Source organism: Triturus cristatus, chromosome 2_2 (genome assembly GCF_964204655.1).
Source record: "Triturus cristatus chromosome 2_2, aTriCri1.1, whole genome shotgun sequence".
NCBI lineage: Eukaryota > Metazoa > Chordata > Amphibia > Caudata > Salamandridae > Triturus > Triturus cristatus.
The window spans coordinates 1207490594-1207515045 of record NC_140582.1 but is presented as its reverse complement, the minus strand read 5'-3'; the positions used below and the strand labels follow the sequence as shown (position 1 = coordinate 1207515045).

At 48.8% G+C, this 24452-nt stretch overlaps 1 protein-coding gene across 4 annotated transcripts in view; it reads right to left on the bottom strand.

Annotated features, from left to right (window-relative positions):
* The window catches only part of LOC146863403 (PC-esterase domain-containing protein 1A-like), a 408407-nt gene that overhangs the window by 284558 nt on the left and 99397 nt on the right, over positions 1–24452 (bottom strand). For 3 of the 4 annotated variants that reach the window (XM_085642832.1, XM_085642829.1, XM_085642830.1), the window contains exons 2-3: positions 12187–12288; positions 1457–1536 (exon numbers count right to left, since the gene is read on the bottom strand). In XM_085642832.1, coding sequence (XP_085498958.1) covers positions 1457–1536; positions 12187–12259 — 153 coding nt within the window. In that variant the 5' untranslated portion in view covers positions 12260–12288. The remainder of the gene's footprint in view (positions 1–1456; positions 1537–12186; positions 12289–24452) is intronic. The other variant, XM_085642831.1, reaches the window with a different exon arrangement.

Genomic DNA, 24452 nt, shown 5'->3' with positions numbered 1-24452 from the left:
TGCTCCGAAAATGGCGGTCTCCCGATGCCGAGAACCCACCGGATCCTCCCTGGTCTCAAGCACCTCGGCGGCGTGAGGACCTTGTGCACAGTCTGCGCCCCCAGTAGGGCGTCCCCATTGGAGCGTCCGCGCCCCTAGACCCGAACCAGTACTGGATCGTGGTTCTGCAGGCAGTGTGGTTTCCTACCGCTGCAAAGGACTGCAGGAGCCTCTTCGTGGTCGATCAGCACTCGTTGCGACGGTATGTCTGCAGAACACCGTAGGCGCCAGGGGCTTCCAATCGACGACTGCGGCGCACTTTTCCTATCTCCTCAGCGCCGCCCGAGTCTCAGGCTCTGCCGCTGCTCCACTCCAAGCACCACTCGCTACCGCCGTCAACTCAAGCTCGAGGATTCGGGCCTCGCAGGGCAGGCAGCTTTACGGTCCTGTATCTCAGCAGTCATTAGTCGCGGAAGCGCCGGAGTGCCTGCATCGCTCTCTCAGCTCTTTCTGGTGCTCTGGTCTCGGCGGTGCTGCCGCGATCTTGCAAAGATGCTGTCGGATTTTTGGCAGATCTTTGGACGAAACGCGGAGCCTAAGGCTCAAGCGGCCATCTTGGTCGCGAGCAAGCTCCGCCCCCCAGGAGTATGCATTATTACTGTCATGTATTTATGACCTGCCTGTATTCATTGTTTTAGCACTATGGTAGGTGTCTAACATCCTTTTACTCTGTTGTGGAATATAATCATTTATATCGGTTTCGGTCTAATGGTGGTTTCAGCACACATATTTTACACTAGAATGATGCTGGTTCAATAAATGGTTATTGAAAACGTCCACACTGTTTATTCTGTGTATCCCTCCGAGATAAAGTGAGCATGAGGGACTGAGCGAAAAGTACTGTACTGTTTCCACAATTCCTGATGGGACAGAGTTGTCATGTTCAATAGTTGCCAAAAACTATTCTCTCCTTGGTAAGAGGAGTTTACAGCGGTTACTGTGAGCTAGCTGGTATACAGCCAAACATACCCAGTGGTGGTGTATGGAATCAGTCTGGACCCAATCCTACAGTCTATGTTGTCTAAACGCGCAGATCCTATGTAGGTTTATAGGAACTACATGACAGGTGAAGTGTTAGCACCTACCCAAAACAACTGTTTATATTTAGACCATACAGTTTACCATGTAGAAACAAATAACCAAGAACAGCTCTGCCTTCCATCACAGGAGACAACCATGTTTTGACTAGACTCTAGTCAGGATACATGTTGAAAAGAAACTAATTGTAATGAATTTGGGCCAGCTTTACTGAATATTTATTTTCCAACTATGCACAGCCCTCTTATAAGGCAAATGGTTTGATAATATCTGCATCAATATTTCAGGTTACCAAAGACAAGTCATATTTTTTCTCTCAGAAATATGTTCATACAATATGAAATTGAAACTAGATACTAAAACAAGGAAAGGAGTTTACCTTTGATTTCAGCTGTGAGGTGGACAGATAAATATCCTTCTGCAAAAGCAACACTAGATCTTTATAAACAGATCGTTGAACTAAATGAATAAAAAACAAATATATCGTTGGTAACTATAAAAACAGCACAATGATTTAAAATTATCACTTGTGCTAAATCTGTAAGGTGAGAAACATTTAAAACAGCAAGACTAACCCCTCCTGGAGAAAATGAAGATCCACTCTGCAGGACTGGACTGGTCTATGAACCTCATGTGATTAACCGAGAGAATGCTTTAAAGAGCACCCCCGACAGGACTTTGGCTCCTCCAGCAGGGTGATCTATCTCTCTACTTAGTTTGAATGGGCAGAAGTTGGACTTCAAAAACAATACATACATTCAAATTGCTGATACAGTGCACTCTAGTTGGTAATAGTGACAATCCAATGCTCAAAGCTGTAGGTCTGATTCATTGGGAAAAGTTTTTTTATTAGTAAAAGTATTATGTGAGGAAGACTGAATTATTTATTGTGAAAAGCATATGTTAAAACCAACAGTCATTCGGGGTAGATTGTTACTGCACTGTACGAAAGCCTAAAAACAAGTATTGTTCATATAAAACATCAAAACACCGTTTCTGTTAACACCCAAACAAGGATGTCATCTAGCTAAGGAAATAACCTTGAATCCTGCTCGACCACCCTCAATTGCAACACATTTGTGTAGACCGACTCAACTAGGACTAAAACTATTCAGACATCTCTCCCAGGTAACCCAATTCAACCATGAAGGGAGGGGGAGTGAAGGGCCAGTCACTCCATGTTGGATCATTCTAAGCACCTTAACCCCTTCAGTGCCCATGACGAGATGGTCTCGTCATGGGCCGCGGTTGCGCTGTGCCCATGACGAGACCATCTCGTCATGAACCCCGCCCGCTAATACAAAGCGCGGCACAGGGCGGGGAAAGGGCGGGGCATGCAAGGGGTTAAGAGATTGAAGAACTTTCTGAGATACTGAAATTAAGTTTTTCAATCAGTCCCAAAACTGTTTGCACAAACTTTGAAGTCTTCACTGAAGCCTGGCAAAAGGAATCCAAGAACAAGACACCATCAAGCCATTAGAAAACAGCACTCACCTGGCGGTCTGACGAAGGGAAGGTAAACACTGATCACCATTTCAGAACATTAACTAGATTGGTGTTGCAAACGCCTAATGCATGATGGTTTCTAAACTGAATGTGCTGACAGAATCAGAGGAGACTTCACATTCAAGGAAAAGCCCGGCTTACGCAGAGATGAGCCAGCAAAGGTGCTCTCCTCAAACAGCCAGCCAGGTGCGCCAACCACTGGTGTTGCCTTTGTAAACACTGAAGGCACAGATGAGGCCGAATGGAAGAAGCTGCAAGTGCTCATCTCCTGCTGTAAAATGTGGCCACTTCCTTTGCTCTTCAGCAATGTGAATGGGGGAATAACCAGCCTGCAGTTCTAGAGACAAAAGCCAATCCTGAACTTGCAGAGATGGTCAATCCAACAACAAGGACAAACTCTCAAACCGCTCCTGCAGCAAGAATGCGGTCTAAAGCCTAAGATCTGAAATCAGACAGAAATCTCCATCTGTCTATGAAATAATGAACAAACAGGAACATTAACCCTGCCCTCTTTGGTCCAAGCATGCAGAATCTATATGGCACCCTTTCCCAAAAGTGAAGCAATCTCTTCCCTCAAGGTGTTGCATCTGTGTAGCATCCTCATCTGAAAAGCAACAAAGAAATCCGGACACCATCGGAAGGTCTTACTGGTGCAAGGATACCTCTGACCAGTACTCTAAGAATAATGCCACCTCTTTCCTGAGGAGTCTCATGGGAGCGCGGAGAGAAAAGTGGTTGTGAATTTGTGGCAGTGGAGAAAGCACAGAAAGATGAGGCGGTTGCTAAGCAACCCTTTGCTGAATCTGTACCCTTTTTTTTTTTTTTTAACTTATTTTTTTTGCCATTTTCATATTTCACACATTGTCCATCATACATAACCGTCAGATAGTTATAGCAGATTATACATCCAGTAGTGGGACAGAGCAACTGTATATATTGCTGGTACGTAAACAGGGAGCATAAACAATGTATAGAGGTAGCATGATGTTCATCTCCTGTTGTCTCGGGTTCCAGATATGGCATAGAAACTGGGGTGTAACACGGGCATAAACTAAGGAACGGGTATGGAAGAATATATCCAGTTATACTAGTGAGGGTACACAGTGCCATATCGGCAGGACACCTCTGCGATTCATGTTTGCTTATCCTAGTTGGTTCGACCGAGGACTGCGACAGCATACCAGACGCTAGGGCTTGTGATGAGCTTGCGCGGGCGGGGCTCCGAGAAATCAGTAGGGCAGGGTCTGTAACTGTGTGCGCGGGACTGATTATGTAGGGGAGCTGTCATTTGGGTCTGCTCCCGGGGAGAGCTGCCTAAACTGATACAATAACATGGCCCATTCCATCGATATAGGGTGCTTGCGAGTCCCCTTCACCACCTCCTCCCGCAATGTCTCCTCCTCAGCCGCCGCCCATTTGTGTGTAGCTCCCACCCACGCCGCCAGTGGTGGAACGCCAATGCATGGCGATGCTGCGCTTGGCCAAGAGTACCGCAAGGGAGAGGAAGCGAGTCTGCACCCTGTGCTGTTTACCTGCGCGAAAGATGCCTATGGCACTGGCCTCCCAAGTGTTCATACAAGTTCGCCCAGTGAGGGTACCCAGAGCAGTGTGAATGTGGTGCCAGAAAATGTTAATGACAGAGCAACTCCAAAACATATGACGGAAGTCTGCATTCCGCGCCTGACATCTAGGGCATAGGAACTGAGTGTCGGGATAGAATCGTTGGAGGCGTGCGGGAGTAAGATAGGCCCTGTGTAGGATGTGATATTGAATGTTTTTAAAGCGTGCGTTTCTAGAGACCTTCTTAGGGTATTTCAGAGCTTTCCCCCATTCCCCTTCATGAAGCACCCGCCCAATATCAGCTTCCCAGGTGGCTCACAGGGTTTCTAGAGGCTTGTTAGTCAGTTCCCGTATGGCTTTATAAAGCCATGTAGTGAGATGGCGTCCTGCTCCCATGTGTAGAATCGTGTGGACAACCGGGTGTGTGCATGGTTCCCCTTTGCTTAGGTCTTGGTACGGTCGGTAGCTATCTAGGAGTTGGCGGTGCAGCAGGAATTGTCCCGGGGGAAGATCGTACTCCTCTACCAGGCTATGGAATGGTCTTAGTTGCCCGTCCTCAAAAAGGGACTCCACCTCCGTTAAGCCACACGACGTCCATGTGCGAAGCGCGCTATTTGTGTAGTAGCGTTCCTATTTGGGCCACCCCACTAGGGTGAGTAGAGGAGAGTACAACGGAGTCCCCAGGGACATGCGGTGTATCCGCAGCATGCACCTACGTGCCACTGACACCTGTAGAGGGTATGTGCGCTTTGGCTGAGTGCCAGGGAGGAGCAGGCGGCGGATCTCCGGAACCGATATCGGTCCTGTGGCGGTATGAGTTTCCACATTATACCTGTCTGCCGTCCAATGAGACAGCCATTGCAGCTGTGCTGCCAAGAAGTAGGCTTCGAATGAGGGGGCTCCTAAGCCACCCTGTGTAGTGGGCAGCTGCAGCTTTGTCAGGGCTATTCTGTACCTGGCGGACCCCCAAATGAGCGCACTGAGGAGGGAGTCGAGGTTCCGGAAAAAAGCTCTGGGCGGGATTACTGGCAGATTGGTAAAGAAGTACAGCAATCTTGGAACCATGATCATCTTGGCCAATGCCACTCTCCCAATGGGAGCCAATGGAAGGCTCTTCCAAAATCCGACCGTGGCCCTAAGACTCGCCAACGCCCTGCCGTGGTTGCCCTCAAACATATCTGTGGAGGAATGGTAAAGACGGATCCCGAGATATCGGGGGGCCTCCGCACTCCAGGGCACCCGCTGAGCCCCCAGGCGAACTTCCTGCGGGGGTAGTTCCGGATGCAGCGGATATATCGTGGATTTATCCCAGTTCACCCGTAGTCCCGAGGCCGTGGCAAATTCCGTCAAAGTTTCCCAGAGGGGGGTCAGATCGTCCGTAATGTCACGCACATAGATCAGCAGGTCATCAGCGTACAGGGATACACTATGCACCGTGCCCGCTATCGGGATACCCCAGCTCTCCCCCTCCCGCCGGAGTCGGATGCCAAGAGGCTCCACCGCCAAAGCAAAAAGCAGAGGAGATAACGGGCAGCCCTGTCGCGTGCCCCTCTGAACTGCAAACTCCGTCGAGATGTACCGGCCCAAGCGCACCCGCGAGGTCAGCCCGGTGTATAATAGGCGCGTATAAGCTAGGAGGGTGGGCCCAACGCCTGCTCGCCGCAGCACCGAAAACAAGAACCTCCATGTGAGGGAGTCGAAGGCCTTTTCAAGGTCTAGGATGAGACAGGCCGCTCGGGGGTATATCCCCTGTACCTGATCCTGGATGTGGAAGACCAGACGTATGTTCTGGGACGTGCGCCTGCCGGGTATAAAACCGCATTGATCCGGGTGGATCAGGGAACGTATGATTTGTACGTATCTATCCGCCAGAGTCTTCCCGAGGAGTTTGCAATCGGCGGACAGCAGCGATATTGGCCGATAGGAGGCCATTTGTTGTGGGTCCCTGTGCGGTTTCAGGAACGTCACAATTACCGATTCTCGCATGGATTTCGGCAGCTCTCCCTTCTTCAGCGCCGCCGCAAACACCTTTAATAATCGAGGGACTAGGTGCACCGAGAATGTCGTGTAATATTCTAGGGGGAACCCATCTAATCCCGGAGCTTTATTTCGGGCCAGGGCATGCAGGGCCCGTGTCACATCTGTCGAGGCTATTACAGTTTCTAGAGCCTCTCTCTCTGTCGTCGGGATTGTTGGGAGAGGTAGGGGATCGAGAAATCGATCCACTACAGTTTGCGGGGTAGATGCGGGGTCGCTATAGGTTTCCGCATAGTAGTCGCGGAAGGCGCCCAGAATACCCGCCTGGGAACGCACGACCAACCCCCCAGGGTCCAGTATCTCAGTAATGGGCTTGACATCAGTGTCCTGCCTGGCAAACCATGCCAGTAGAGTGCCCGTCTTGTCTCTCTCCCTCTATGCATCCGTGTAGCGTATGATCGGAAGTTGTACTTCCGCAATTCCGCGGAGGCAGTTTGGTAGGCAGTTTTTGCCTCGGCTATACGTCGCGTCTCCTCTTCGGATGTGACATCCTGTTTCGTGAGGGTCGCCAAGCGGCGCTCCGCAGCGGTTAGGGCCTGTTCTAGTACGCGCTTAACTCCCGTTATTTGCTTCAAGCATTCTCCCCGGGCCACCACCTTAAACGCATCCCATTCCACTAACTTGGATGATGCTGTACCCGAATTGCGTGCGAAATAGTCTTGGATGCTATTCTCCTGATCGTGCTGGAAGACCTGGTCCGATAGACAGTCCCGCGGTAAGCGCCACGTGGGGACCGGCGGGTGTGGGGGCCGACAGCATATCTGGAGAATGTGAGCATCGTGATCGGATATAATCCTGCCCAGGTAGTCCGTGTGGGTAATCGTGGACAATATAGTCGCCGAGCATAAGAAGCGGTCAAGACGGACGCGCAAATTGTGTGGAATGGAGTGAAAGGAATACAATCGGACCAGGGGGTGGCGCATTCGCCAAGCATCAGTGAGTGACCGGTGGGCGATCCAAGCCCGGAATCTATCAGTTTGCTTATATGCCGGGGAGTGCGGTGGGGGCGGGTGTGAGCGGTCAAGGTTCCAGTCGAGCGTGCAATTATGGTCTCCTCCCAGAACCCACGGTACGGAAGCGAATGGGGAAAGGACCCCAGTGAGATGGTCCCAAAACTTGTCTTGTTCCACATTGGGGGCGTAAATGCTACCGAGAAGCACTACCTGTCCGTCCAACAGCCCCTCCAGCAGCGCATATCTACCTCCCTTGTCGATCACCCTCCGAAGCTCCTGAAAGGGGGTTCCCGGTCGCACCCAGATCAACGCCCCTCGTGCAAACGCAGAGTAGGTTGTGGCGCAAATGAGACACCTCCATTTTGAATGTAGTTTCCCCACCTCTTTCGCAATGAGATGCGTCTCTTGTAAAAAGACTTATCGGGGCGATGTGACGTTTTGCATAGGAGTACACCGCATATCTTTTGCGTGGAGTATGAAGCCCCCTAACATTCAGGGTGAGGATGGTAACATCAGTGTGTGGTGTATGAGGTGTCATGTCTCCACGCCCACTCGCCATGCGCGGGCATTATGCCTATTGCAGTGCACAAAGCTCGGTCGCCCCAGCTGGCTGTGGGTGTCGGTGTCCTCTGACGCCGTGTAAGCATAAGCAGGGGATGTCTGGGTCCGTATCCTTCCATGTGAGGGGTGGAAAAGTGTTGAACTGGGACATGCAACTGAACAAATAGGGTCGGGGAACATTCCCAATGCCTAGGGCCCATCGCCAGGGACGATGCGTCCAAACCTGTTTACCCAATTAAGGGGAGTACAACAATATAACAAGGGGGCGGCGGTGCATGCGTACCGGGCTAGGAACGTATCGGGCCCTTAGCAGGGAAAATGGACGTTGCTCCTGCTATAGCAAGTAACGAAACGGAGGTCGAAGTTCGGCCTGTGGTGGAGAAAGTGTACTTAGCTCAATGTTAGTTTCTGAAGTCCCTTCTCCTTTCGCTCGGGAGCCAGATTGTTCATCCAGAATGAGGTCCGCCGTCTGCGGAGTGACCATGGGGGCCTCACGGAGTCCTCCCCCGATATTGTGTCATCACTGTCATTCTCCCCCTCCGATGTAAAGATATGCGGTCGTCGGTCGATGTCGTCCGGCAGGGGGGATGCCTGCAGGTCGATCACCGCTTGTAGGGCCTCTCTTCGTTCCTTCACAATTTGCTCTAGGTCAGGAGAGTCCTGAGTGTGTGCACGATCTCTGCCACTCATTCCACCTTGTGGGCGCCGTTGTGATCGCTTTCCGGATCGCGAAGGCTTAGGGTGTGGGTCTCTTGCGATCTCCGCTCTAGACTGTCGTGTGCAATGCAGGTCCGCCCAATCTTGGGCTTCCGCGGCGTTGGCGAAAAACACAGTAGAATCGGCGTGGACCACCCTGAGGCGAGCTGGGAAAAGCAAAGAGTATTGAATATTGTTCTCACGCAGCCTGCGTTTTACATTCAGAAAGGAGGCCCTTTGTTGTTGAACTTCTCTAGCATAGTCCGGGAACACCATAAGTCGTTGGTTGTCGACCCGCAGGGTGCCCGCTACTCGTGCCGCGTGTAGTACCGCATCTCAGACCCGAAAGTGGAGGAACTTTGCTAACAGCGGCCTTGGGGGCGCCCCTGGGGGCGGTCTGCGGGCCGGGACCCTGTGGGCTCTTTCCACAGAGAAGAATGCGGAGCGATCCTTTTCCTGAGTGAAGGATTTCACCCATGTCTCCAGGTATTGCAGGGGGTTTGTGCCTTCGATTCCTTCGGGCAGCCCTATTACGCGAATGTTGCAGCGCCTTGAGCGCCCTTCTAAATCGTCCGCATGTTCCTCCATAATGGTCAGGCGATGTAGTACCTCCTGGAGCGTCTGCTGGTGTTTATCGAGTGTTGGCTGTATGTCCTCCATTTTCTTCTCCCCATCCTTCACTCTATCCACCAGTTTCCGATGGTCATCCCGGATAAGGCTGACGTCCGTCGCTAGCGTCCCGAGTCGCTCTTCCATTGAGACTCTGGAATGCTCAATGGCAGCCAAGACCTGGTCCAGCTTGATGGAGACCGAGGAGTCAGGCTGTGTCTCTGCCGCGCCCACCCAGGTCCGGGCTCTGGGCATCTTCTCCGGGGCCGTCTCGGGGACCGTCGTCTGTGGTGTCCCCCTGGGCTTCCCCATTACCGCGGTCGGGGTACTTCAGTGCGTCGTGCACGTCTGCCGAGGACGCGGGCTTCCTCTCTCCCAGGAAGGTAGGGGGTCTCCTCAGTAGCGATCCCGCCCGCACCAGCGATCTGCGCCCCCGGCGGGGGCCTCCGAGTCCTACTACAGGCCGCCTCAGGTCCAGGAGATACTCCGCTATCCTGCCCTCGCCTGCGAGCCACAAGGGGGTCGCTGGCCGTCGATCTCAGGGATCAGTAGTCAGAGCGGGTGACAGGCTCCGTCTCAGCACGCTTCTCCCCTCGCGGCTGGCCGTCACGGGTCTGGTGGACACTCCGCTACTCCGCACCCTTCAGTAGATCCCCCGGGGGGGGGGGGTGGGGGGGGGGGGGGCTGTCCTCGTGTGATCCTTCAGTGGCGCTTAATTCTGGGTGCCATCTATTTGTGTGCCTCCCTGTAGGGCAGGGCGTCCCACTAGTGCTGGCGATCCCCGGCCTCCGGCATGGGTCCCAGGTTCCTCTAGAGCAGTGTCTCGTCGGGCGCCATCTTGAGGTCAGGCGTCCCGACCCAGCGTTGATACACACCAGGGCTTCCCCCGCTGCTCCGCTCCCACCGTGGGTGTCGCAGCCCCCAGGCGCCCCACGGGGAATGTGGCGCCTCTTGTCTGCTCAGCCGTGTCTGCTCACCTGCGGGGCCGGCTACCGCGCGGGGTGCGCACCGCCGGTGTCATGGCCGCCCTGTCTCTTCGCACCGCTGTAGGCAGGGGAATGATCGAGCCCTTAATCAGCCGCCGGAGCTCCGCCAGCCATCCGTGCCGCTTATGTACCGTTATCGCCCCGATGGGGAGTCCCAGGGAAGTTTGCCGGTTCCAGTCATCTTTCAGGGTCACCGTCACGAAGCTCCGGGACCTCTCGCCGCCATCTTGCGACACCAAGTCTCGATGCGGCGTTTCACCTCACCGCTGTTGCACTTCTCCCCTTCTGCGCCGTGCCTCCTCAGAGCGGTAGACGCCAGGGCCGTTCCGACACCCAGGGTTGCGGTTTCAAGCGAGAGCAACGCCTGGAGTCGGTCATTTGTCCGGCCCGATTGGAGAGCCCTAGTAGGTTGCAGCCGCCATAGTAGCCGGCTTGGCCACGCCCCCCGAATCTGTACCCTTAAGATAACAATTTGAAGCTGCTTTTTGTGTTAAGGTCCTAGAGACTGCTTTGGATGAAAGAAATGGTAACTACGGCCTGTAAACTTCTTGTATGGCTGGTGGAATTTCTGTGCCAGAGAAGCAAACTCTACATAGACCCCAAAAGAGTCTGCATGGGATCCAAGAAAGCAGAGTTCACATCCATGCATACTCCCAAGCCACACTAAACATTTACAGCATATAGGGTAGTTTGCAAGGCCTGTTTAGCTACAGTTAGTTTTTTTACTGGGTCTGCTACTAGAAGGATGGTCTGAAGTCTTTTGGCTGTTTCAAGGAAGTCATGAGAACCGCTTTGCTCACTAATAACCAAAACACACTGCTTGAACTCCCAGAAGCAAAAAAAGCTTTTGCCAAGAGTATCCGGGTGCTTTGATTCGCCGTCTCTGCCAATCCTTAGAAGCCGATACATGAATGACTAGGCTTTCCAGTATCAGGTGAAGCCCCTACAGGTAGACCCATAGGCGCCGGCGTAGATCCTTGTTGGAGATCACAAATCTCAGGCAGACTCTGGCTTCAACCTAGCCTCCTTAAATGGGGTCTGAATAGCCTCAAGGATCGCAAGCACTGCCGCGGAGGCCGGAGTGAACGCCAAGCTCTCAGTAAAGAGACATTTTCGGCTGTATAGTATGAAGAAAGACAATCTCTCAGAAGCTTTGCTAATTATTGCTCAGTACCGAGCCCCTTCTAAAACTCAAAGAGCAGGAGTTGACAAAGATTCTAGATAAACAATTCACTCTGGTGGCTTAATTAGTGTATTCTCTAGTTAACAAGTCGGATTCCTCACCGTCTTCCAACTCACCAAAGCTGGTCTGAATCGGATACAAACAAGTCCTCCGTTCTTCTCAGAATATTCTACGTGGATATCCAGAGATCCAGGAATTCCAATTTCCTCCAGGAACTACTCTGGATTGGTGGTGGTCATCTGTTCTACAGACCAATGCTTTTGTTTACAATCCTAAGGGTGGATTTAAGGATTACGTTTTACTTCTGAGACCATGAGGACACACCCTTTACTCAATTGAGGACTGTATAACTCCGGGGAAGAGGAGGCAGACTGCCAAAACACAACTCCCCGCTCCCGGATCTTTGTTTCAGTGCAGAACTAACGGGGCTTCAAGCCAGATAGGTCAGCAACCCATGATCGAATCCGCTCCTAATCTGCATCAGTACAAGTACGGGAAAAAAAAGAGAAATACCATCATTGAGACAGCTTTGGTGGGGGGGGGGGGGGGGGGGGGGGGGGAGGAGGCGGGGGGGGGGGGGGGGTCGATGGCAACATTGTTCAGCGCCACCGGCGGTGTGAAGCTGTGGAATGGAAACCTTCTCATTCATCTGTGCATGAATAGGAGATTTCCCCACGGCATCTGTAGGAGCCTTAATTGGTCATCACAATTACAGACTCATCTAAACACCAATATACACTGCCAGAGAATAAAAAAGTATCAACATGTCACTTCAAAACAAAAAAAACAAAAAAAGTTTCCTGAGGTGTACATTAAACAATACCCACCTCCCATCAACCCCACAGAAGAGTGAGGAGACGACAAACCCTGCCTTATATAGGGGCCTTATTTATACAGTAGTGACAAAGACAGCCCAGCACTCACATACAGACTACACTTTATTGCTTGGCTTTAGGCAATCTCATATCAACAGTTTCCGAAATACTAACTGCATGAGAACCGACAGGTGGACACTTACTGGAGTCTCCAAGAATGGCGACAAACTTATTGTGGAAGAGTTGCTGGGCTTCTTCGGCTGAAAACGCATCCATGGTTCCTTCACACTTTTAGGACCAGTCACCTTTAATCACAAAAAAAAAGTTAGAGCAGTGGTTTTTAACCTTAACATTTTGACTTCTGTGGAGTAATTACAGGAATCTGGGGACCACAACTAAATCATTGCTGGAAGCCCGGGACCCCCGACTAAGCTTATCGATAATTTAAACTGCAAAACAGTACCAGAAAATACAAAAGAAATAAGCATTCATCAACCACATTCATAAATTATGAAACATTTTATTCAATTCACAAATATAAACAATTCCTAAAAGGAAGTTTGGAACTTTATTTTTTTTAATTCAATTGAGGACACTAATTGTCCATACCATATTCTCTTTGATATGTTTGCACGGCTTGCACGAATCAAGCTGAGGATACTAGCTTAATTTCAAATGCCTTCATCTTTTACAGACCGTTTCAAAATTTTCAATTGTAGGTCCTGCTTCTTTATAGATTTATGCTTTATTAACCCGTTTAGATTATTACAGTTTTTAGGAAACAGTTGTGGACCTACTAAGCAGGATTTCCGGACCCGCGGTTAAGAATAACTGAGTTAAGGAGTGATCAAATATGACTAACCTACGCATAAGAAATGATGCGCGTACAGAGGCCATTAGAAAAGAAAAAAAACATTTGCTCAGACTTATTAAAAAAAAAAAAAACACAAACTTTGGGCAGAATATGATGACAATTCTAGACGAAGCTGTATTTGAAAAATGGACACAACTACAGACTAAATATCACAACGCGCTTGTCTCTGAAGAATTCACACTAGCTGCCTCGAAACCGCCCAAAGGTAATTGCTGCTTGGTCTGCTATCCCAACACCTGGCCTCCAGGATATCCCTTGGTCAACCTGTACTTTGCAGATCCAAGGGTCCCTCTTAAAGGGTTGGTGCTTTTCTGTTGTCCCACGTCAAACCTCATGGGTCCAACAGACCTTTCGTTCTTGAAAAGCTACCACTGATTAATCCCAACAAACCCCAATCTTTTTGCAATCATTTATGGCCGTATCCTTGGTTTAAGCTTCACACATGTTCATGGACAAAACCTCAAAACACGGGCCAGGGCAGTGAGCTCTGAGAGGGATCATTTAGACAGTAAAGCAAACCTCATCCATGTGTGATCTTCATTCATATTGTGATCAGAGATGCCATCATCTTACCTGCTGCGCTTGGGAGGTCTAGAGCTTAGAGTCCTAACATCAACCCTACCACACAGTGCTTCCTACTGCGGCTCAGGGGTGAGTGGTGGCTCTGTTTGCTGCTTCTAGGCTGCTTCTGATGTTTTTTACATTTCGTTCTGCATTTTAATAGACTGCTGCTAATTTTTTAGAAAGATTACTGTGAATCCTGATTGCTGCCACAATAGAACTATATTAGTACCTACGGGGAATTTTAAAAGTGTGCTTACCTCCACAACTCCAGCACACACACATCGACCTCTGGGGGGACATTCCAGACCGCCATCTTGTGTTCTGGCGCAGTCTAGTCGTCAGGCTCTGGCTACATAAAATGCGCGAGGGGCGGACGCGCAGCGGGCGCGCCGCCAGCGTGCCGAAGGCAAGCCCGTCTGCGCCTGTCCGTGCCTGTATGTCGCCTCTCGCCAGAAACGCTGGTCCGGGGATACCTCAGCTGTATAGATATGCAAGGGAAGAGCTGTTGGCGGTTAATCCCTCGGTTAAGCTGTGTGGTATATTTCCATTAAATTGTTTAGAAGTGTAAAGACTGTCTTCTTCCACCATTATTGGGTGTGATGAATGGGGCAATTAAGGAAGGGACCTTCCCCCTTCAGTGGAAGAAAGCGGTGGTCAAGCCTCTTTTAAAAAAAACCTCTCTTGACCCGGGTGTGCTTAAGAACTTCCGCCCTATCTCGTTGCTTCCAGCTCCTGCCAAGATGCTGGAAATCCATCTAAATAAGCATCTTGTTGATTTTCTGGAAGCCCATGATAAGCTGGACCACTCGCAGCACGGCTTCAGGAGAGAACACAGTACCGAGTCTGCCCTTACTATCGTGCTCGACACCATTCGCACTAGGGTTGATAAGGGACTGACTACTCTCCTCATCCTCTTGGATCTCTCGGCTGCTTTTGATACCCTGTCTCCCTCAGTATTAACATCAAGGCTGAGGGAGATCGGGGTCAAGGGCACAGCACTTAGTCTGCTGACATCCTTTCTCAATCAGAGGGAACAGAGGGTAAAGCTGGGGGATTTTCTGTCTCCATCCCTTCCTGTGCTTTGTGGGGTCCCTCAGGGGTCGGCTTTAAGTCCGACCCTTTTTAACATCTATGTTACCCCACTGGCCAGGCTTATTAGATCTTTTGGGATGGAGGTTATCTCCTATGCTGACGACACACAGATTCTGCTGTCTTTTACCCAACCCACTACCCTGGCTGCCTCCAATTTTAAAAACTGTTTGAAGGCAGTCGCTCAATGGATGGTGGGTAATTCATTGAAATTCAATGGGGATAAGACAGAGTTTCTGGTGTTCGGGGGAAAGGAGGATTTCTGGTCAGCTGATTGGTGGCCGCCCTCTATGGGGGTGTGCCCTACACCGTCGACCCTGGCCAAAAATCTGGGCGTTTTGATCGATCCCCTTTTGAGGATGGATCAACAGGTAAGCAGGACCATCTCCACCTGTTGGGGACTGATAAACATCTTACGGAGGATCAGGCACTATCTGTCTTTCCAGGCCAGGAAACAAACTGTCCTGGCATTGATTGGGTCCAGACTTGATTATTGCAATGCTCTTTATCTGGGCATCAATAAGGGCTTGGTGACCCGTCTACAGATGGTGCAGAATGCTGCCGCTAGACTGGTCCTGGACCTGCCTAAACGTGCCAAGACTCATCAGGCAAGAAGGACCTTGCATTGGCTCCCTATTGAGTCCAGGATATCCTTTAAGTCCCTGACTTTGATTTATAGAGCCTTGGCAACCAATCGGTCCGGGGGTATGAAGGATTTGCTGGTCCCCTACATTCCCCCCAGAACTCTCCGGTCTTCAAATAAACTTCTGCTTTCAGTGCCCAGGATACGTAAGGCTAGGTGGGGAGGTAGAGCTTTTTCAACTCTTGCTCCCAGGCAGTGGAATTCCCTGCCTTTGGAGATAAGATCTCTTCCATCGGCTCTGGCTTTTAGGAAGGCCCTTAAGACCTGGCTTTTTGCCAAGGCCTACGCTTAGATACGATCTGCCTCTTTTTCGAACTGTTTTGTTTAGGCGCCTTGATGCCTTCGGGCTAAGTAGCGCGATTACAAGTTTCCATTCATTCATTCATTCATTAGAAGGACCATTTAGCTGTAGATCTTGTAGATACGTCTCTTTTATATCTCCTTCCTCTGTAATTCCACCCACTGTTCAGCCTCAGCAGAAGCTGAAAATTCTTCAATTACATGTTCGTTCATTGGTTAAACACCATTTAGCTATCTTTGACTTGGTCTCGGAGGAAGCTCCAGATATATTTTTCCTGACTGAGACCTGGCTTAATGAGGACACAGTGGTTGAACCGAATCTTGCATTACCTACCGGATATTCTATCCGTATGTGTAATAGAGGCTCTAGGGGTAGGGGTATTGCGGTGATTTTTAAATCTTGTTACACCGGTCATTTCTTGAAAGAAGCTATTGAGGGCTGTGAGTATGCGTGCTTTGGCATCACTGTGAGTTCGCATTTGACTCTATCGGGCCTGTTGATCTACCGGCCACCTGGCCCTGCCACCAAGTTTAAATCTGCTCTGCTGGAGGCTGTATGCACGCTCGCTACGGGCACCGCTAATTTTAGTATTCTGGGTGATTTTAATCTGCATTTTGACCTCTTGCAAGATAGTGAGATTTGTTGTTTGCTTGCGGACCTGGCTGCTTACCAACTTAACCAACTGGTCCCCGGGCCTACCCATTCGGCTGGACATCTGCTCGATCCTATTTTTTCCAACATTTTGACTGCAATGGTGGAGACTCCAAAACCTATGGGCTGGACTGACCATTCGTTGGTAACAATGTTCCTTTTGACCTCAGAACCCATTAAAAACTCCACTCCACTTGTTTTTAAAAGCCCATGGCGTAAATTGAGGCTGGAGGATCTTCATGCTTTTTTTGACATGCATCCTCTGGGACCTTTTAATCACGCCGAAACAGGATATACCCTGCTTTGTGATTGTATCACTCATGGCCTAGACTCTTATTCCGGCCAAGTGGTCTAGGGGCCGTTCTTCGAACAGGAGTCCTTGGTATAATGAGTCACTGACAATTTTAAGGAAGGCTTGTAAAAAATCAGAACGTGAATTGAGAAAGCATGCCTAAAGACGTTAAAAACTCCCAAGTTGCAAAAGATTTAACCCCTATGCAGCCCCCATTTGCAAAATTGTTTTTGGGAGCCAGAGCCCAGTCCTCAGGCGGTACTTCCAAGTCTCTTGTAAGCCCCACCGAGAGTGTCACTGAGAGCATCACAACGGTCTCACTAACTATGCTGACTACACCAGCATCTGCATCTAGCTCACAGCAAGAGGCCTGCTTAGCGGCTAACCAAGAGACTGCTTTGGCAGAAAACGGACCTAAGGAAATTCTAAGCACTGACGACGACATTAGCACCAATGGTACCAATGGTACCTCTGTGGCACTACCAGACCAGGCTGCAAACTTGGGCATCTCTCTCTGTGTACCCTCTATTAACCCCCTAAAAGGGGCGTCCATGCAACAAGCTCTACCAACTCTGCCTCTTCTTGCGCAGGAACCTGGCAGCGACTCAAAGATCGATACCCTTCTCAAAGCGCCTGAAACACAGATGTCGGGTATAGCCAACTTTATTCAGCACTTAGAGGCTCCTCTCGGCGTACAAGCTCCCTGGACCCCAGAAGTAGGACCTGAGCATTTCTATTCTGTCTCCGATAGCACACCCACCTCCTCAGGCGAGGATGGGTCCAACACAAGTGAAGGGGAAGCCTCAATCCAGGACACTGGCACGGTTCAGCGACCAAAGAAACCTAGAAGTAAGAACAAGCGGCGTAGCCAGCTGAAATGGGACTACTCAGACTCCCAAATGTCTTACCCTCTGGACGATGATGACCCCAATACTACACAGTGGGGATCTACCAAAAACCTGCCGGCAGACCCAGCTGAGCCATCCCTCGCCTCTATCCTAGCTTCCATCAAAGAGTTTCAGGAGGAGGTCCGGGCCGATAACCGCGCGGCCAAAAGTGCTTCTAAGAAACTTCAGGGAGGAATAAGAAGGCTGAATAAAACCTGCACTGACATCAGTGACCGCGTCTCCATGGTGGAGGCACGTACCGAGCACCTGGAAACCGAAGCCGTGGCAATTAAACAACAGAGCGAATCCAACAGTGCCTGCCTGGTAGACCTAATGGCTAAGATGGAGGACCAGGAAAATCGCCAGCGCAGGAATAACCTTCGTCTGCTTGGCATTCCGGAAGGGAAGGAAGGGGACGACCCGAGACGCTTCATTGTGAAACTTTTGCAGGACTCCTTCCCTGACCAACAGGGCTGGGATTGGGATCGCGAGGTCCAGAGGGCGCACCGCTTTCCCTTCAATCAGAGACAGCAACACGGCCGCGGCAACACCACTGGAGGACAGCCAAGGGTATTCCTGGTTTACTTTGGCAATTTTCTTCTTAGACAGTTAATATACGACCAGGCTCGCCCCAACTCCAAGAAAGGGGCCAATGGTATAACATTCTTCGCTAAACCTGACTTCTGCCATCAGACAGTAGAGCGAAGATGGCGTCTGAGACAACTGATCTCTCCGTTTCAGCAGCTAGGGGCCGAAGTATATTTAATGAACCCTGCTAGACTTAAAGTAATTGTTAATGGGGGGACCAAAGTTTTTCTTTCTGAAGTTAAAGCTGGAGAATACCTGAACGAGCTAAAATCTAGGAAGAATCTTAGATGAAAAGTTAATTTTCTTCTGCCCCTGTTATTCTCTCTCTACTCTTATTCTTACTCTCTATAAATATGCAAACCTGGTTTATGGTCATATCACGGCAGCATTATGTGAATCTTCAAACCTGACATAATGGGCAACCCTCCTGGGTTTCTTTTTTCTTTTTCTTTCTGATTATTTGCATCGCTGTTTGCTTCATTTTCTCAAAGGAGAGCAAGGGGGCTACTAGCCGATTGAAAAAGCTTAATTTGGTTTTTCTTATGGCGTGGCTGACAGCCGGGCCTCATGACTGACTATCATCATTCAGGTTATTCCTGATTGCTCAGATGAAGGGGGGGGTGGGCAGGGTGGGGGGGGGAGGGGCACTAGAAAAGGCACAGAAGAATCAAGGGCACTTTTTGGCACATACATATTTTTGTACTCACTTGGTAAGATATTGGGCAAGGAGAATGTTTTATTCTTAAAATTTAGATGGCTAGGATAGATTCACTCAGGCTTGTCTCTGCTAACATTTGCGGTTTGAATGATACTTTTAAAAGGCAAAATGTTGCTCAAGGCTTACGTTCATTAGGGGGCAACTTAATCTGCCTTCAAGAGACCCACATAGAGTGTTCACAGAAGCACTTGTTAGATACATTAGGGTTTAAAGTTATTGGGGCTACTACACAGGGTGTCAAGACAAAAGGGGTAGGCATTTTGGCGGATAGAAGACTTTCTCTTAGCAATCCCCGGGTTAAATCAGATCCGCTGGGCCGATGGGTGATAGCTGAATGCCACCTTACCTTTAACCTTCCTTTTACCCTCTGCTCACTGTATGGCAGCAATGTAGATGACCCAGGGATTATTAACATGGTCTCAGGGGAGCTGGCCCACTGGCCTACTCCTGTCATCCTATGTGGTGACCTCAACATACATCTGCCCTCTGACTGGAAATTTGATAATAAATGGAGATATAAAGGCAGAAAACCCCGAGTATATCAAGCACTAATGAACCTTGCTCAGACCCACGGATTGAGTGATGTCTGGGCCAGTTTAAATCCCACACAACCTGGCTATACCTTCTTTTCGGCCCCACATAGCACCTTTGTTAGATTAGACTACTTCTTTGTTTCATCTTCACTCCTTAGCAACTGTACCATAGACATTGCACCTCGATTTATGTCAGATCACAACCCCCTTATAGTAAATATTAAGGGATTAGGGAAGTGGAAGGAGGCACCTAGATGGAGCTTCGAGAAAGCCCTGCTACAAAATCTTGACTATAGGGCTCATATGCAAGGTTGGATCCAAGAATTTCTGGAAATAAACGTCGGAACCGCTTCCATAATGACTGTCTGGGACACACTAAAGGCGGGGGTCCGGGGCGAAACTTTGAGTTTCTCAGCAAGGAGAAATAGGAAGGAGAAGCTGGTAATTAATGACTTACAGGAGAAATTAAGAAGAGCAGAAACAAACTTGGTCCTATTGGTTAAGTCAGGACAAGATACCGAAAATGCCCAAAAAGAAGTAGTCCTCGCTAAAGCAGATATAGGGGCAGTATTTGCGGAAAAAACTGCAGCTAAGTGGGCAGCACAGCGGGAAAAAAATTACGAGTGCAGTGATCGCATCGGGCATCATCTAGCCGTCCAATCCAGGCAACAATCTACAAGCATTGAGATACACACAATTAAACTAACCACAGGGAACGAGACCAATGATCCTAACGAAATACTGAAGGGATTTCAGGAATTCTACTCCGACTTATACACTGAGGAGAACTGTAGTGCGGCTGGCCCACTCGAAAGCGAGATAGCCAGCTACCTAAGCGAGATAGATCTTAGACAGCTCACCCCTGATAACACTGAACTACTAGAACTTACTCCAACCTGGGACGAAATCTTGGAAGCTTTATCTAGTTTACCAGATGGGAAAGCTGCAGGAATGGATGGTATTCCTGTAGAGTTCTACAAGATCTTCGCCCCTCAAATCAAAACTATATTCACCGATGTAGTTAGGTCTATCTTTAATGGGGCTTCTCCTCCTGCTTCTTGGTCCAATGCTAGAATCTCTATATTCCTCAAAAAGGATAAGCCCCCACTGGAGATGAGTTCTTACAGACCCATCACCCTTATTAATTGTGACTCTAAAGCCTTCTCTAAAATATTGGCATCCAGAATCTCGTCTGTGATCGAGTCCTTAGTTTCTGAGCGGCAACATGGTTTTATTCCTAAAAAAGGCACCACAGAACATGTCAGGAGAGCCATTACCCTGTTTGACGCAGCGCAGGTAGCAGGAGACCCGATGTCTTTAACACTACTAGACGCGGAAAAAGCATTCGATCGGGTCTCCTGGCGGTTTCTGTGGGCTGTCATGGGCAGGATGGGTTTTGGGACGAGACTCACTCAGGCGGTACAGGCATTATATCTACAACCAAAGGCATGTGTCTCCATTAATGGGCGACTCACTGATCAATTTAACATCTCCCGGGGAACAAGACAGGGCTGTCCCTGTTCCCCGCTGTTATTTGCCTTATACCTAGACCCATTCATTAAACAAATTGAAAGGAATCCCGCCATCTTAGCAATCAGCACCCAGGGCATTAACACCAAAATTTTGGCTTACGCAGATGACCTGGCCATAACATCCCCTGATCCTGAAAACACCATAATTGCATTAGAGCTAGAGGCACAAAAATTTGGGAAAATCTCGGGCTATGCCTTGAACAAAAATAAAACCCAAATAATTATAAATAAAGAAATTACCTGGACTGACGCAAGGGTGGTGCCAAAAGCTAAATACTTGGGGGTTTCTATATCTGCTAGTATTGATGAAATTGTAGCAGATAACTTAACTACTCTCGCTGTAGAAACCAAGAAGGCCCTTAAAAAGATTGATAACCTCCATTTGACCCTCGTTGGAAGATGCAACGTCATTAAGATGACATACTTCCCTAAACTTCTTTACTTTTTCCGTACCGTACCTCTGGAATTTAGCAAAGCTAATCTACAGAAATTTCAGCAAATCTATACGCAATTTATTTGGGCCTATTCACAACCAAGGAGGGCTCTAAAGCAGCTATCTCTTCCTAGAGAGCGGGGTGGGTGGGCCTTCCCTAACATTATGCTCTACTACTGGGCCGCAGTGATGCAATATAGTTCTGAGCTGGTGAGAGAACCCCCCCCAGAAGCCACATTTGGTCTCTCTTCACCATTTAAACTTTTACTCGGTGAAGACCACTGGGGCTGCCTCCTCCGAGAGACCTCTTTCGGATATTACAAACGTGTGAGATTCAAGACCCTCATGAACTCATACAAGGTTTTTCGTAATATCCGCAGAATATTTGGGCTGGGAAGATTTAACTATTACTCTCCCATTATGACAAATTGTAATCTTCCCGCCATTTTTGGCAGGTCCTACTTCTTAGACTGGCACAGGGCAGGTATCACGAAACTGGGGGATCTCATTTCCAGCGAGGGAGTCAAATCATTCGCAAACCTGCAACTTAAATACAGTCTGAAAAATCAAGATGTTTTCAAATATTTTTCCATCTCTAACTTCCTCTGCAGAAAGGTTGGGGGTAAGGCAGGATTCACGGAAGTAGATCTTCTCAACAAATTACGCGACGCCACGGCCCCTCGGATAGGTCTTTTGTACAATATACTAAATAGACAAACCCCAGACGACCTACAAAAGATAGCAGACAAATGGCACACCAAACTCGATTCTTCATCTAGTATATTTTTTAACTCATTAGTATTATCCCAAAATATTTTGCTTTCAGCCAAACTACAGGCACAACACTTTAAAACTATTTTTTTTCTGTACATTACCCCCAACAAGATTGCTAAGTGGGGAGCTGGCAAAGGGACTTTATGCCCCCGGTGTTCTGAGTTTGGTGTCGACTCAATCCACATTTTTGCAACCTGTCCTAAACTTGTCTCAACCCTTCGTAAAATACAGGAATTTCTAGGGGAAGTCACCTCCCAGACTACTGTACTAACCCCAACAGTCATCCTGCTGGGGACTCAATCTGAAAACATCAGGATCAAAAGCGTGGGCCTAACCTTCATTGCAATGGCAGTCTGGAGGATCTGTGTTGCTTCCGTATGGTTAGATACTGATCCTCCACCATTTTCTCAATGGCTGGCCAGACTAGTCGCTACATACCACCTAGAAAAAGCAGTTTACGCTAGGAAAGGGCGCAAAAGCCGGAAGAAGGGCCTGGATGTGTGGGGAAAACTGACTTCGTGGTTAGAACAGCCGGGCTGACCCGTCCTGTTTTTTTTTTTTTTTTTTTCTTTTCTTTCCATGCTTGTTCCTTTTTTCCTATGCTGTCACACTTTTTCTTGCTTCTCTCCTTTCTGATGTCTGGACTACCTTTCATTACCTTCTCTTTTATTTTTTATTTCACTTCTTCTTTTCTTTTCTTTTCCCGACTTTTATAAACGCCATTTAATTATGTTTTCCCTTTTCTTCAGTGCCTTTGATTCAGTAAGATACACAGAGTGGGGGGAGGGGGGAGGGATGGGCGCCTTGAATATCTTTTCTCTGTACCATCCTTTTTTTTGGATTTTGCAAAATAAAAATTTTACAAAAAAAAAAAAAAAAAAAAAAAAAAGAGAAAGCATTATGACCCCAGTAAAAAAGCATGTTACTTGGCTATGGTCAAACAATATCACAGATCTATCTGTAAGGTTCGAGCAACATATTTTGCCAATGAAATCAAGCTCAGTCCCAATCCAGCTAAATGCATTTTTAAGATTCTTAAAGATCTGAGGGCCAATAACAACTCGGCGGCCGTTATTTCATCTGATCGGCAATGTGAAGACCTGGCCACTTTCTTGATTGAGAAAGTCCGTACCATCTACCGGTCCTTTCCACAAGGGAACTCTCCATCTCCTTCCTCTTTTTTTTAGATCCTTGTCCTGGCCTTCCTTAATAGTCATACCTAGTATCTCGCCAGATGAACTCAGTCAGTTGAGCCTGAAAGTTAAATCTGGCTCTCCGGCTGATCCTTTAAAGCCAGCTCAGTTTAGAGAATCTTTCCCTTTTCTCTTGACTCCATTATGTCAGATTATCAACCTCTCCCTCTCCTCTGCCACGGTCCCCATTTTATGGAAGCAGGCATGGGTTTCCCCCATTCTTAAGAAATCATCGCTTGACGCTACTAAACCTGAAAATTTTAGACCTATTTCTCTCCTCCCTTGGGTGGATAAGATCACAGAAACACATGTGAATAACATACTCACGAATTTTCTTAGTTCCAATAACATCTTGGATCCGTCTCAGAATGGTTTCCGCCCAGGCTATAGCACGGAAACTGCTTTTTTGGCCATGACGGAACATCTGCGGACCATTCTTGATTCCGGTCAGACAGCGGCACTGATCCTGTTGGATCTTAGTGCCGCCTTTGACATGGTCTCGCACGGTATTTTGCTTCAGCGGTTGGAGGAGGTGGGTGTGGTTGGCTTGGCTCTGGATTGGTTCAGATCATATCTAACTGACAGATCTTTTCATGTATCAGACCCCCCCTTTCTTTCTCGGACCCATTCCATCGATCAGGGGGTGCCTCAGGGCTCTGCACTTAGTCCGTCATTATTCAATCTGTATGTTCAGCCTCTTGCGGCGGTCGCCAGGCAGTGGGACCTCACCATGGTCTCCTATGCGGATGATGCGCAGTTGGTGGTGACCCTGGTTGAAGGTTCCACATTAAGCGCCTCTAGGTTCAGAGACAGCCTGGCGGCCGTAGCGGACTGGATGACTTCCAACTGCTTACAGCTGAATGCTAACAAAACCGAGGTTTTGTTGGTAGGGAAGAACGCTAGCCTCTGGAGTGAGAGTTGGTGGCCGAATGTCTTGGGTAGTGCTCCTAATCCTAAACCGGTGGTAAAGAATTTGGGGGTCTGGATGGATTCCTCCCTCACTTTTCAAGACCACACAAAGAAAGTGGTTTGCACTTGTTTTGGTCTTCTACGGGGTCTTAAGCCCCTTCTTAAGTTCTTTGACCCTCCAACACGCCAGCTGATTGTCCAGTCAGCTATTCTATCTCGTCTGGACTATGCTAGTTCTCTACTTTTAGGTGCTAACCAGGCAGAAATAACACGGCTGCAGCGCGTTCAAAATGCTGCCGCTAGAGCCTTATTTGGGCTCCTACGCTTTTGCTCTCCGGTCAACGCTTTTCATAAACTTCACTGGCTCCCCATAATGGAGCGCGCATTCAATTTAAGACGCTCGGTCTTTCATTTAAGATTTTGAAGCAGGCTACTCCTAGTCTGCTTAGCAATCTACTTGTTCCATATATTCCGGTGCGTCAGTTGCA